The 15,664-nt window shown below is 38.2% G+C and overlaps 1 protein-coding gene across 2 annotated transcripts in view; it reads right to left on the minus strand.

Annotated features, from left to right (window-relative positions):
- LOC121444401 (oligophrenin-1-like) overlaps positions 1-15,664 on the minus strand; it is a 365,423-nt gene that overhangs the window by 231,407 nt on the left and 118,352 nt on the right. For both annotated transcript variants that reach the window (XM_041646215.1, XM_041646216.1), the window contains one exon: positions 12,951-13,012. In XM_041646215.1, coding sequence (XP_041502149.1) covers positions 12,951-13,012 — 62 coding nt within the window. The remainder of the gene's footprint in view (positions 1-12,950; positions 13,013-15,664) is intronic.

Genomic DNA, 15,664 nt, shown 5'->3' on the forward strand with positions numbered 1-15,664 from the left:
ACATGGATGTGGAGTAAGGGGAACATTCATCCATTGCTGCAGAGAATGCAAACTTGTACAGCACCTATGGCAATCAATGTGGCAGTTTCTCAGGAAGATGGGAATAGATCTACCTCAAGATCCAGCTATACCACTCTTAGGCATCTACCCAAAGGATGCTTCATCCTACCTACCATAAAGACACTTGCCCAACCATGTTCATTGCTGCTTTATTCACAATAGCCAGAAACTGGTAACAACCTAGATGTCCCTCAACAGAAGAAGAGATTAAGAAGAATTATTATTCAGCTGTTAAGAAAATGAAATCATGAAATTCTCAGGCAAATGGATAAAACTAGGAAAGAATCATCCTGACTAAGGCAATCTATAACCAAAAAGGCAAAAATACTTATATGTGGCTATTAGCTGTTAAGATGGCTATGTATAGGTAGGGGAGCTGAAAAGGCAGGGTCAAGTGAAGAAGGGGAAGAAAAAGGGGGATGAGAAGAGGAATTATGGAGAGAGACAGCTAAAATTAAGCTACAGTTGAGGGGTAGTATAGAAGAAGCCTAATAAAATAGAAAACCCTATATTTATATGAAGGAAAGTTAAATGAAATCACCAAATAATGGGGGAGGCAGAGCTCTAACAGAATGTCTCTTGTCACATAATAAAGCTTTTAGTCCCAGGAATGGGTTACATCTAATTGAGTTGTTGGCCAAAGGGATACCATGAAAATCCCCAAATAACCTAGGCTGTTGCAAAGACTATAGGTTGCTCTACACAAACTAATGGCAAGGCCCGATTGCTGAAGACACCTACACAACTCATTAAATATGGAGAAGTTCAGTTGGTGCCTACCTAGTACCTTCACCCCTACATGCTAGTGTCTTTGGTAGAGGAAGGTACTTTCCGTGCTACATAGGAGAAACAAACACTGATTCAGCTACAAGCCCTTTGGTTTACCATCTGTCCTGCCTATAAGCAATGCTAGTCCAATGGTAGAACAACGTTTGGGGGAGTAAACAATTGGTAACATATCTGACCTAAGGTCCAATTCATAGGATGGAAAGCTTACCCATCTCTGCCTGGGCCACCAAGAACCTGAAACTAAATAGCCCAGAGACTTAGGGCAAAACCAAATACTACTGTCTACTAAAAGAATGTACCAATAAAATGAATCTTAATGACATTCTGTTATACTCATACATCAGTGCCTTGCTCAGCCACTATCAGAGAAACTTCCTCCTGAAGCAGATGAGATCAAATACAGAAACCCACACCCAGACAATATGCAAAGAATGAGAGACCGTAGAACACTCAGCCCAAAACACGATTCCTCCATATAATCCCTCCCTTCAGGGTCAGGGAACACTGTTGAAGAGAAGGTGAAAAGAGTGTATAATCCAGGGATGGAGGACACCAAAGAAACACGGCCCTCTAAGTAAAAAGATTGAGGCACATATGAACTCACAGAGACTGGGGTAGCTTGCACAAGGCCTACACAGGTGTAAGCCAGAGGTGTCCTAGACCTGAAAGAAGTGGATACATGTCTCCATCCCTAACCCAGACCTGAAAGAAGTGGATACATGTCTCCATCCCTAACCCAGACCTGAAAGAAGTGGATACATGTCTCCATCCCTAACCCAGACCTGAAAGAAGTGGATACATGTCTCCATCCCTAACCCAGAAGCAACAACCAATGGACAACTACTTGCAAAGGAAAATTTCCTTTTCTCCAAAGGAGTCTCACTGGGGAAGCAAACGATTGGGGAAACAAAACTACTCTTAAGGGCAGACTGCATGGCCTACAGTGAATGGCCAACAGAAAACCAACACAGGACCATCTTTTTTAGGGGCTTTATTTTATTTATAAGGAGGTTCCTTACTTAAAAATGTCATATCATGACTTTTTAATCTTATTTTTTATTTTAATTTTTATTTAATTTATATATTTTTCTCTCTTTTTGCCCTACCATTCCTTTGCATGTATATTATGGCTTCTAGCTTATTTTTATGAGAATTCTGAGTGTACAAAAAAGTGGGTCTATTTCTTTTGCCTTCTTGTGGGATCTTTTCCTTCTATTTGTTTGTTTTATCCTATTCCAATGTGTGAGATTTTTTTATATTATTATTTTGTATTTTGTAATATTCCTTTGAAGCCTGTCTGTTTTCTAATGAAAGCTAAAAAGGTGATGGAACCAGATTGGGAGGAGAGGTAGGAAGGAACTTGGAGAAGTGGAGGGAGAAGAAACTACAATCAGGATATATTAGGTGAGAAAAAATTATTTTCAATAAAAGGGAAAATGAAACACTTTTCTGTAAAATGAAAAATGTATCATCCTGAAGCATAGCAATTGGAGTAGAGGTATAATTCAGGAGTAGTGGAAATGCTCATCATCTATAGGGCCATGAGATCAGTTTCTAGCATTGAAATAAATGTGAATTTGCATACTTTTTATTGAATTTTGTTAGTTCCTTTATGAAAAACAAATAAATGCTTTGAAGAAAGGAACACAAAAGGATTTTCTTTACTCGGGATGATTTTTTTTCTAGTTCCATCCATTTGTCTCCGTATTTCATGAGGTCATTTTAACAGCTGAGTTATACTCCATTGTGTAAATGTACCACAGTTTCTATTTCCATTCTTTGGTTGGGAGACACCTAGGTTCCAATTTCTGGCTATTATGAATAAGAACATAGTTGGGCAAGTGTCCTTGTGGTAGGATGGGACATCCTTTGGGAATAAATGCAAGAATGGTATAGCTGGGTCTGGAAGTAGATCAATTCCCAATTTTCTGAGGAACTGCCATATTTATTTTCATAGTGGCTATACAAGTTTGCACTCCTATCATAAATGGAAGAGTGTCCCCCTTGCTCCACATCCTTGTCAGCATGAGCTGTCACTTGTAGTTTTGATCCTAGCCATTCTGACAGATGTAGGATGGAATATCATAATCATTTTGATTTATATTTTCCTGGATGTTGTACATTTATTTAAGCATTTCTTGGCCATTTGAGATTCCTGTTGAGAATTCTCTGTTTAGATCTATACGCCACTTTTAATTGGATTATTTGGTTTGTTGATGTCTAGTTTCTTAAGTTCTTTATATATTTTGGAGATTAGCCCTCTGTCAGATGTGGGATTGGTGAAGATCTTTTCCCATTCTATAGGCTGCCGTTTTGTCTTATTGACAGTATCCTTTGTCTTATCAAACCTTTTCAGCTTCATGAGGTCCCATTTATTGTTAATCTTAGTGCCTGTGCTATTGGTGTTTTATTTAGGAAGTGGTCTCCTGTGCCAATGCATTCACAGTTACTTTCCCCTTTCTCTTCTATCAGCTTCAGTGTATCTGTTTTTTTTTTTTTTTTTTTTTTTTTTTTTTTGAGGTCTTTAATTCACTTGGACTTGAGGGGGTTTTTTTTTGAGGTGTTTTTTTTTGTTTTTTTTTTTTTGTTTGTTTTTTGTTTTTTTTTGAGACAGGGTTTCTCTGTAGCTTTGGAGCCTGTCCTGGAACTAGCTCTGTAGACCAGGCTGGCCTCGAACTCCCAGAGATCCTCCTGCCTCTGCCTCCCGAGTGCTGGGATGAAAGGCTTGCGCCACCACTGCCCGGCTGGACTTGAGTTTTATGCAGGGTGACAGATATGGATCTATTTGGATTCTTCTACATGTTGACATCCAGTTTGAGCAGTACCATTTGTTGAAGATGTTGTCTTTTTTCCAATGTGCATTTCTGGTTTCTTTGTAAAAGATCAGGTGTCCGTATGTGTTTGGAATTATGTCTGGGTCTTCAGGTAGATTTCATACATCAACATGATAGGTTTTATGACAATAGCATGCTGTTTTATTACTACAGCTCTATAGTACAATTTGAAGTAAGGGATGGTGCTATCTTCAGCAGTTAATTCATTATTCACAATTATTTTAGCTACGTTGGGGATCTTGTATTTCCATATGAAGCTGAAAACTGTCCCTTCAATTTCTGTCATGAATTGTGTCAGAATTTTGATGGGGATTGTACTGAATTTGTAGACTGCATTTGGTAGCATGGTAATTTTTACTATACTAATCATATCAATCTAAAAGCATAGGAGATCTTTCCATTTTCTGATATCTTCCTCAATTTCTTTCTTCAATGTCTTAAAGTTTTTATTATCCAAATCTTTCACTTGCTTGGTTACAGTAACCCCAAGATATTTTTGAGCCTATTTTGAAAGGTGTTGTTTCAATTACCTTCTCAGCCTATTGCTTGAATATATGAAGGCTACTGTTTTGTATGAGTTAATTTTTTATCCTGCTACTTTGCTGAAAGTGTTTACCGGCAGTAGGAGTTTCCTGGTGGAGTTTTTAGGGTCATTTTCATACACAATTATATCATCTGCAAATGAAAATACTTTGACTTTTTTCCTTCCTATTTATCTACCTGAAGACACAGACATAATTCCAAATCACTTGTTCTCCTTCAGTTGTCTTATTGCTTGAGCTAAGAGGTCAATTAATATACTGAATAGGTAAAGGGAATGGATAATCTTGTCTTGTTCCTGATTTTAAAAGAAATGTCTAGTGTTTCTCTCCATTTAAGTGGATGTTGGCTGGAGGCTTGATAAAAACTGGTGTTATTATGTTGAACTATGTCCCATGTATCCTTATTGTCTCCAGAATTTTTATCATGAAGGGGTGTGAGAAATTGCCAAAGGCCTTTTTTGCATCATATTAGATGATCATGTGATGTGGGAGTGTCATATATCAATCTGTTGATTTCATTGGTTAAGTAATAAAGAAACTGATTGGCTGGTCCTCATAGGTTAAAACATAGGTAGGCGGAGTAAACAGAACAGAATGCTGGGAGAAAGAAACTGAGTCAAGGATTCGCCATGACTCTCCCACCCCAGGCAGATGCAGGTTAAGATCATTCCTGGTAAGCCAGCTCGTGGGCTACATAGATTATTAGAAATGGGCTAGTCCAGGTGCGAGAGTTAGCCTAGAAGAGGCTAGATAGAAATGGGCCAAGCGGTGTTTAAAAGAATACAGTTTCCGTGTAATTATTTCGGGGAAAGCTAGCCGTGGGGGCGGCCGGGTGCCGGGGACGCAGCCCACCGCTCTTATTACTACAACAATCATGTAGATGTTGTTTTTCAGCCCATTTATATGGTAAATTACATTTATTAATTTACATAAATTCAAGCATCACTGCATCTCTGGAAGGCCTTTATTGTTTCAAGTTATTAGTGAATGGTATCCATGGATGGCTATCTTTTTTGTTTTTGTTCTTTTAGTTCTATTTTGTGTTTCTGAAATTATAGCTTCATTTGTTTTCTTGCTATAGCCTCCTACACTGGCTTATTCCTCACTTTGTTCTCAAGTATTGCTTCTAGTATTCTCTGTAGGACTGGTGTGTGTGTGTGTGTGTGTGTGTGTGTGTGTGTGTGCATGCATTTGTGTGTGTGTATATGTGTGCAACAGTAATAATAAAAAAGAAGTCATGAATTTGAAAGGGAGTCTGAAGAACATGGAAGTAGTTGTGGGCAGGGGAGAATGGGTGGAAATCAGGTTAATTTGTAAATTATGTATGTATTTGTAATTATGTATGTATTTCTTTTATTTTTTATGAGGGTGTTAAAACAGGGTTTCTCTGTGTAACAGCCCTAGCTGTCCTATAGACCAGGCTGGCTCCGAACTCAGAAATCTGTCTGCCTCTGACTCCCAAGTGCTGGGATTAAAGGCATGTACCATCACCATCCAGCTGTATGTATTTTTTAATTAAAATTTCAATTTAAAAACTCTAAAAAAACATTCTTTACCTTTGCTGCCTCTTAAAAAAGAAAAGCACAGATCTCTTACCTACTTGGTCCCCCAGAACCTCTGTGATTCCGAATTACCAGACCTAGGAAACCTCTTTCCAGACCGTATCTGATCTTACTCACACAAACACCTCTCGGAATGGCACTTAATACCCAATAGCTAACTGTATTCATCAACCAAAAGAAGAAAGTCCTTATATTCATCCTGCACGATTCCTCCCTCCATGAAGGTTATTCTACAGAGTCTACAGAGGGCTTTCATTCATGCCAAGACTTAAACTGATTTTTCATTCAGTGAAAACTACTCAAAGAATTCTCCTATTCAACACATTCTATACTTTGCTGGAGTGTGGATCATGAAGACTACAGGTTTTGTTTACTCACCTAGAGACAAATTAAATTCAAGGAGGCATTCTTTCTTTTTTTTAACTTCAGCAATCTTAAAACATGACTTTACTTTTGAAAACATGCCTACCACTGAAAACTGAGACCTGAGCTCCCCACGTTGAATGTGAGGGGGCTTGTTATTGTTTTGAACCAATCAACTGGAGGTAGCACTAAGGGAGACACTAAGTTTAAGTCATAATTTTCCATCAGAGACTGCTCAGTTCTCTTGAAGATCTGAGTCTGCACACTCCTCATGGAAGACAAAAAGAAGTGGAATAGCCCTGAGACTGAAAGCCAGAGAGACCCAATGCAGACATTCTTCTGGTCAATATCTCTTACCAGCCGAACCCAGCCTCTCCAGCCTGTCAGGAGCACCACTTAGAAGCACTATAACAAGCCCTGTGTTCAGCAAGTATTACTACATGGAGAAGAAGAAATATTCAATGCTCTCTACCTAAAACCTGATCCACAAACCAACTGCCAATAATTAAATCATTTTACTGTAAGCCATTAGGTTTTAGAATAGGCTGTTAGGAAACAATAGATGATTTTTTAAAAACCGGCACCAATGTCACATAAATAACATGTAAAATGTGACGGTCTGAAACATGGAGGAAGTTTGACTTTGAACAGGAAGTAAACATGCCACTTGTAAAGAGTGTCACACAGCAATTGTTTGTATGGATGCCCAACTGGGCTTTCATATTCAGATGGCCCCAGGATGGCACAGTTTCTAGTTTTTCATGTTCACAGGAAGACTGTCCTGAACAAGCAAGTGTACATGCAACTCTTAACAGATGTCCAAGCAAATTATTTATCTGCAGATGCTTCACTGAATGATGCACTCTAGAGCCTTCCCTTAACTGAACTGGTGATGTTGCTCAGTCTCACCGAACACAAACTGATACCGTGAACCTTGCTACCCAGTTGTTAGAATACTATTTTCTGCTAGAACAAAGCTGGAGATATGGGGACAAAACATGCTGAACCCTCGTTCCTTTTCTTCTTGTATTGTTTAACCTTAAATTTCTTAGACATTCAGCAACCACCGAAAGAATCCCTTTTAAGAAAGCTTCGTCAGGCTGGAGAGATGGCTCAGTGGTTAAGAACACTGACTGCTCTTCCAGAGGACCCAGATTCAGTTCCTAGCACCCACATGCCAGTTCAAAACTTTCTGAGAATCTTGTTCCAAGGTATCTGACATCTTCACACCAACACACATAAAATAAAAATAAATAAATAAATTAGTTTAAAAAAAGAAATCTTTGTGTTTAATCACCTTTCTGACCACTGCATTCATTTTTGTGAGTTCTCTGTGAAAAATGCCAACAACAACCCTGTATCTTGATGGGAACCTAACCATGAGACACCCCAGCCTTTACTCAGTAAGAGTTTAGAGAATCAGCTTCCTACAGAATAAAGACAAAATTAAAGCTTAACAATGTCGCGCTAAATAGAGATGGTCTCCACTCTAATACCACAGGATTGCTCTGGAACCGTTGGTAATAAACAAGCTATCAAACTGGCTTCAGGAATATACTGTTTATAATGGTGTGGGCCTCTAAATGTTATTTCTGTCATTCCTCAAACAGAGACTTTGCACATCACGAACAAAACTCCCTTCTCAGTTAGAAAAGCAGACAGACAGGTCTCCTCAAATACAGGAAGTCTGCAACCCAGACGCTTAAACACCACTCCCGAGACACGACTCTGAAGACCATCACAGCTGGGATACTCCACCTTTTCTCTCCCCACAGTTCCTGCCACAATCTACATTCGTTTATGGAGATGACCAGGCCAGGACCATGGCCATGGTCCCAGACCCTGAACTTCCTTATTGCTTGTCATCATAAATCCACTTGGGATTCTAATTTTAGAAAGAATGACAAACTGTTCAACATAAATGTGTGACAAAGAACCAGGAAGAAGGAGAAGGAAAACGACATCTCAGAAGATGATTTCTGTCCCAGTAATGGAGAGCTTTGCTCTCAAGTAAATAAAAGAGACGAAGTACAGTGGAGAAAGGCAGCTGAGGTTTCTTCCTGGTAGCAGCTGAATAAGCTAGAGGTAAATGCCTCTAAGAACAACATGAAGAGAGGGTCAGGGAAGCTCTGACAGAAGAGAATACCCAATGAACTTGGTCTGAGCGAGTAGGCCATCTATGAGGCTTAAATGAAGGCACTCATGCCTTTCTCCCCTTATTATCTTTAGAAGCAAATTTCATGAACTCGGAAAATTCCTGCTATTTCTCATGAGCAACCAGAGACTACTAAAAACAATTTTTTATATAATAAATGTGTTTTGCCTTTATAAAACATTCTTGTACCATCATGTCATTTAGGGTGCTTCATAATAACAGGACTGGCGATTATTTTCCTTACTTTACGAGACAATAACTGATTAGTACAAAGTCAAAAAGTGAGCTAGGGGCTGAGTCAGAATCAAATACTAAATCTCCTACCATCAAAGCCTATCTTCAACCACACTTGTCTAGGAGCCGAGAAAATAGTAGTACTACTCTGAAAAGCTAGGACCACTATCTTCTTAGAGTGGGATGAGAAAAACTTTTAAATGGAACTTCTGTTTAACAAAACTAGGATGCCGATAACAAGTCATCTCAGTAAAGATGGGGACAAAAAAAAACCATTGTGCCATCCTATAAAAAGTTCTTACTTTAACACGGACCAATACTTAAAATAAAAATTGTTCAATCACTAGTTCCAGATTTGGGTACCAACTAGGTCTGGGTTGGGGCCATGAATAATGTCCCAATAAATATGGATGGTGCTGATCTAGAGACAACATAAAAACATTGTCTCTTTTGAAGGATGACTTTTTTTGGTTGTTTTTGTTGTTGCTTTTGTTTTGTTTTGTTTTAAAAGGGATTTCATGTACCACAAACTGGCCTAGAATTCTCCATGAAGCCAAATATTCCCTTGAATTTCTGATCTTCCTGCTTCAAACTTCTTTCCTGGAATCTGGGAGTACAGACTTGTTTGTATTACCACATTCAGGTCAAGATTATATTCAAAACCATTAAAATGATTAGAATCCAAAAATTAAAAAAAATCTTAGGTACAAACCTAGAAATATACATGAAAGACCTTCATAAATAAGTTATAAAACACTGATGAAATACAAATAAGAGTAGTAAACAGAACAATGACCCACATTCCCAGACACAAACAGCCATTATTTTTAAGATAACAGCTTCCACAGCTGGATCTAGAGATTCAGTGTTATCCCAATAAAAAATGTTAGTAACTTACTTTGTGGATACTAACAAACTGACTCTACAGTTTATACCTTATTTCAAGGCTTACTACAAAATTATAGCAATGAACACAATATGGAAATGGAGAAAAGTAAAAGAATTCATACAAGAAACAGAAATAGAGGAAAGAAAAAGGGAAGCATTTGCATTGAGGAAAGATAATCTTTTAAGAAATAGTCCTGGGGGAAAGTCCATAATTCCTCAGTCCTAGACAAAGAACTACTGGTAATTAAGGAACAAGAGAATTAGTCTTCTCCAGGAAAAGAGCACACTAAGTTGAACCAATGGTCATCCCTGACAATAGACATGCACGTAACATTATATAAACTAAGCAGGTTGCACTTATGAATATATATTCATATATATATATATATATATATATATTAATATAATTCATATATGCATTAAAAGTCATGAATTTAAAAGGGAGCAATTGGGGGATATATGGAAAGATTTGGAGGGATGAAAGGAATGGAGAAATGTTGTAACTATTATCTCAAAAATTTTAAAATTAATTGAAAAATTAAGGCTAAGCAAGCCAATAAAGAGAACTCTTCCATGGATTCTGCATCGGTTCCTGCCTCCAGTTGCTCACCTGGTTTGAATTCCTGCCTTGACTTTCCTTGGTCGATTGTGATTCAAAATACGATAGCGAAATAAACCCTTTCCTTGGTCCCCCAAAATAAATTGCTCTAACAAGGCAAGTTAAAAAGAAATTAAAAGTATACAAATAGTAAAAGGAGCCATAATATTGCCCTTTTCAGATGATACAATAGTATAGATTAGATATGCCAAAATTCTACCAGAAAACTTCAAGAAATGATAACAAATTCAACAAGATTGATAGAACACAAAATCAGCTTGCAAAAATCAATACCTTTTCTATACAATACCAATAAAATACAGAGAAGACCATGAGACACAATACCATTCACAATAGCCTCAACAGAAATAAACTATCTAGGAATAAACCTAACCATGGAGCTGAAGTTCCTTTCCAATGAAAACTTTACATTTCTGAAGAAAAAGATAGAGAATGACACTAGAAAATGAGAAAGCACCCCATATTCATAGATAGGTAGATTAGTATTGGGAAAAATAACCATTTTACCAAAAGCCATTTACAGATTCTATGCAATCCCAATCAAAATCCCCATATTATTTGTAACAGAAATAGAAAAAGCTATCTTTGAAATTAATATGAAACCACAAAAGACCCCATATAATCAGAACAATCCTTAGCAAAACAAACAATGCTGGAGAAATTGCCATTTCAGATCCCAAAATATACTACAGAACCATAATAATAAAAGGACTTATGGTGCTGGCCAAAACAAACATATAGACCAATGGAAAAAAATTGAAGACCCAAACATGAGTACAGATAATGTCAGCAATTTAATATTTGACAAAGGTGCCAAAAACACACTGGAAAAAAAGAAAACATCTTCAACAAATGATACTGGAAAACCTGGAATTACACAAGAAGGAGAATGAAATTAGATCTGTATCTGTCATCTTTCACAAAAACTAACTCCAAATGGATCAAAGACCTAATCCTCAAAGATTGGAACTGCTAGAAGAGAATGCAGATAGTATTGATATCATAAAGGTCTAGGAAAGATTTCCTGAAAGGATCCATTTGTCCAAGAATTAAGGCCAACAATTGACAAGCTGGACTTTAAAAAGCAAAAGCTTCTGCTTCTGCATGAAGAGGAGGCCCACAAAATAGACTGAAAAGAATCTTTGCCATCTGTATATCTGATGTAGGATTAATATCCAGACTATATTAAGAATTCAAAAAAAAGAAAGCATGAAAACCACAAATGACCCATTCAAACAAAATGATCCTGGGATGGTCATCATACCCAGCAACTAGGGAAATACAAATGACAACAACTTCAATTTCACCTTACCCTAGTCAGAATGCTAAAGATAAACAAAACAACCAACAACAAATACTGAAGTTGTGGTGAAGAAAAGGGGACCACTGGATGCGCACATATTAAAAAATTAAACTAAAGATTTTTAAGCCTTCCAAAATTATCTAAAAATGGATCACAGACCTAAATGTACCAAACGCCTAAGAAATTTCAGAATAAGTTAGATGACCTTACATTTCATGGTGACTTTTTTAGACTCCAAAAGCAAGATCTATGAAGAAAAAACACAGTTAAGAGCATTGACTAATCTTCCAAAGGACCCCAGTTCAATTCCCAGCACATATGTGCTGACTTACAACCATATGTAAATTCAGTTAAGAGCATTGACTGATCTTCCAAAGGACCCCAGTTCAGTTCCCAGCACATATGTGCTGACTTACAACCATATGTAAATTCAATTCCAGGGAATTTCTCTTCTGGCCTCTACAGGTATCAGGCACTCATATGAAACACAAACATACATGTAGACAAAACAGCCATATACAGAAAAATTATTTTAAAAGAAAAAATGATAAATTGAGCTTCAATAATATAGTTCTGTTCTGCAAAACACACTTGTCTACTTCACTGGACGTGGGATCCAATAAGAAAACAACTCTGGGTACATCTCTGACAATGTTTTGTAGAAGGATTAATTGAACAGAGGAAGATAATCTCCCAAAGTGGTGACCCGGTTATAAAGAAGTCTTGGCGAAAGGCTGTTCACAGTCAATTAACTGCTAGTGAATGTAATGGTCTGCTCTGTCCCTTTAAAAAGACAAGGAATGCCTACTCCCTCCCTGTCTGCCCAGGTAAACTGATCTTCAGTTTCCAGCCTGAGTCCTTCCTTTTCCATCTCCCTTTCAAATAGGCAGCTTCTGTTTCTCCCCACTTCTCCCCTTCCCCCTTCTATTTCTCTCTCTCTCTCTCTCTCTCTCTCTCTCTCTCTCCCTCTCTCTCTCTCTCCTCTTCTCCTTTCTCTCCTTCCCTTCCATAACCCACTAAATAAATATCCAACCTCACTCTGTATGGTATGTTTATCTGTCTGTCTCTTGCCTGCTGTGTGGCTCCCTGCCTGGGACAAGCCGCCTTCGGAGACCTGCAGTGTGGTCTCGTGGCATGCCCATTCATCTGTCTCTCCTCATGGGACTCGCTGCCCCTTGTGGCCTACTGCAATCACTTGGAGAACTGTGCCATCCCTGCCTGGGACTGGCTGCTCTCGGGACCTGCTGGCCACTGCAGCCATTGGTATCTGCAGCATTTTACTTTTACCATTACATTGGTGCCATGACTCAGATTGAACACATCTACCCTGTTGTTGTTGTGCCTGCCATCCTTTGGTGATAGTAGAACCCAGGTTCTTGGCCTTCCAACATGGACTGAAGACTAGAAACTCTCAATGCAATATATATCTAGCCTCAGTGACTGAACAGCTACTAGGTTTCCAGCCTCTCTGATGTGAACAGAGCCATTGCTGAACTAGATGTCCCATATAGCAGAAGTTAATCTAATACATTCCCTTTAAATATATACTTACCCAATTGGTTCTGTTCCTTTATAGAACCCTTACTAATACAGTGACCTACCATCATCATCCTCTCATTTTCTACTTCATTGAGCAATTCAGCAAATTCCTTGAATGATTCCGCTAACAAGAGAGAATAAAAAATAAATTAAATTAGTAATGGTGCATATTGATGAGCAGGCAAAGATTTATGCAACTTGAAGTAGAGACCAGTGCCTTAATCTCACAGAGCCACTAGAGAATGACATGAAACCTAAGGTAAACAGAAGGAGAGGTTAAGTACCCACTGACTATTATTTCTTTTCTTTTTCTTTCCTTTTTTGCTAAAGAGATATTTCACAACTAACATTGTATTTAATCCACTTTATCACACTTAAAAATGTCTGGGGCTTCTCTAATTGTATGGACAAACAAGACTGTTTGGATTATACCTCAAGGTGATACTAGGCTACACAGTGAGATCAGGTCAACCTGAGCTGAGCTACAGGATCTTAATCTGTCACCAAAAAAAAAAAAAAGATATGAAAGTTCCTTAATCTTAGCCCTAAATCTATCTCCTTGCATTCTGTCAATTATTTTTATGAATTACCTGAGGACAAATTTTACAGGACCACAGACAAGCAAGGAACTAACTTCTAAATTAGAAAAAAAAATCAGATAGAGCATTAGATAATAAGAATTTTAGTTCAGTAAACAATACAGAGAAAGAGAAGAAACACAAAGTCTAGAGGGAAGAAGGCCTGGATTGGAAGCCTTTTCCCATCATTTTCTTCCTGAGTAGCTTTGTGTAAATGACTTGACCCCTCTGAGCTTCAGCTGCCTTACTTATCAACAGGCATGATCATATCTACTTTAGTGTTTCATTCTTTATAGGAAAGAAATTATGTTGTGAATGTGGAGTATGCATACAAAGTAGATAACACTAACATATCTCCCCTTCTGCAGTCAACTCTCCCACTTACTGGCAGTGTGCTAGCCATTCAATTCTCTGTCCTGGATTTCAATTTCTCCATACACACAAGAGAAATAAATTTTTCTTGTGTCTTCAAATTCCCCAACTCCCCACTACAAGCATTAAGTACATTCTCAGAACATATGGAAGCCTGGGCAAACAAATGTGTCCAGATATTTATTTATTTGGTTAGTTAGTTAGCTAGTCAGTTTCTCACTATATAGCTGGAGCTAGCCTCACTAAAGCTCTTGAGTGATAGACAGGATTTCTACTATATCAAGCCCCTAAATTAATGCTTTTTAAACAAAAGATAGATTCCTTCCAAAATATATTGACTATTTCAGAATGCGTCATTTAATTTTCACAAAGTTGTAGATTTCAAAACTTGCTGTTATTGGTAGCTAATCTACTGTGATCACATTTATTGAAGCCTATTTTCTGATTTATTATACAGTCACTTTAAAAATATACCATATATGCTTGAAAAGAATATCCTCAGCACTTCTGGAGTGGAGGACAAAAGAGGACACCAGGTCCCCTGGAACAGGACTTAGAAACAGTTGTTAACCCCCCATATGGACACTCGTTATGGACCCTAGCCATCAATTGGGAAAATGCTCCCATAAGATCCTACTTTAAGGCATTTTCTTTATAGGTGACTGTTGTGGGAGGGCCCAGATCACCATGGGTGGTTCCACCCCTGGGCTGGTAGTCCTGGGTTCTATACGAAAGCAGGCTAAGAAAGCCATGGGGAGCAAGCCAGTAAGCAGCACTCCTCTATGACTTCTATATTAGCTCCTCCCTCCAGGTAGCTGCCCTGTTGGGATTCTCATCCTGATTTCCTTCAATAATGAACAGCAATATAAAAGTATAAGCCAAATAAACCCTTTCCTCCTCTTCTTGCTTTTTGGTCATGGTGTTTCAATGCAGCAATAGAAACCCTAAGAAAAGTTGGTATCAGGGACTTGAGTATTGCTGTGATTCACCTGTCCATATTTTTGCTTGGAGTAATATGAAATAATTTGGGATACTAAGCAAGGCTTAATGGCCATGCTAATAGGAGCATAGAAGACAGTGGGGTGATTTAAGAGTGGGGATCCAGAAGAGCTTTCAGAGGAGAAGAATATTAGCATGTGACCTAGACATCATTCTTGTGATAGTTTGGCAAAAAATGTAGCTGCTGTCTTCCCTTGTGCAGAAAAATTGCCTGAGGATAAATTGAAGAGTTATGGATTAAGAGCTTTGACAGAGCAAATTTTCAGATAGCCTAGTTTTAACTGTGTTGATTGGTTATTAACGGCCATGCTTATGAAAATCTGTAATGAAAAGGAGGAAGCTATACAATGAAAAATACAAGATGTACAGTTTGAGAAAAAAAATAGGGCACCAGGAATTATAAACAAATTAAATCAAAACCTAATGCTAAATGGAACAAAGACAGTGGTGACCTCAGAGGAAGACTCCACCCAGTTAAGTTTCCAACTTGCGGAAGGGAATTTAAGAAAATCTTAGGGCCAGGTGTGGTAGTAGTCCCAGCACTTGGAAGATGGAATCTGACAGGTCTCTGAGTTCAAGGCCAGCCTAGGCCTACAGAGCAAGTTCCATGACAGCCAAGATTAGGCAATGAATGACACCACTGACAACATAAAGCTGATGAAAATGTATTTGAATGAGGGGCCCATGTTCTAGCCCTAGAAAGCAGCAGAACTTGGCAGCTTTGGCCAAGTGGTTCTAGTTTTAGAGTCAAGAATACAAAGGAACCATGGAATCTTCCTCCATGGCTTAAAAAAAAATTGTTGAAATCAGGCATGTGTCAGGGGTAT

This window comes from Microtus oregoni, unplaced genomic scaffold (assembly GCF_018167655.1).
Source record: "Microtus oregoni isolate MIOR12 unplaced genomic scaffold, Mior012 000122F_ref0000035, whole genome shotgun sequence".
NCBI classification, from domain to species: Eukaryota; Metazoa; Chordata; class Mammalia; order Rodentia; family Cricetidae; genus Microtus; species Microtus oregoni.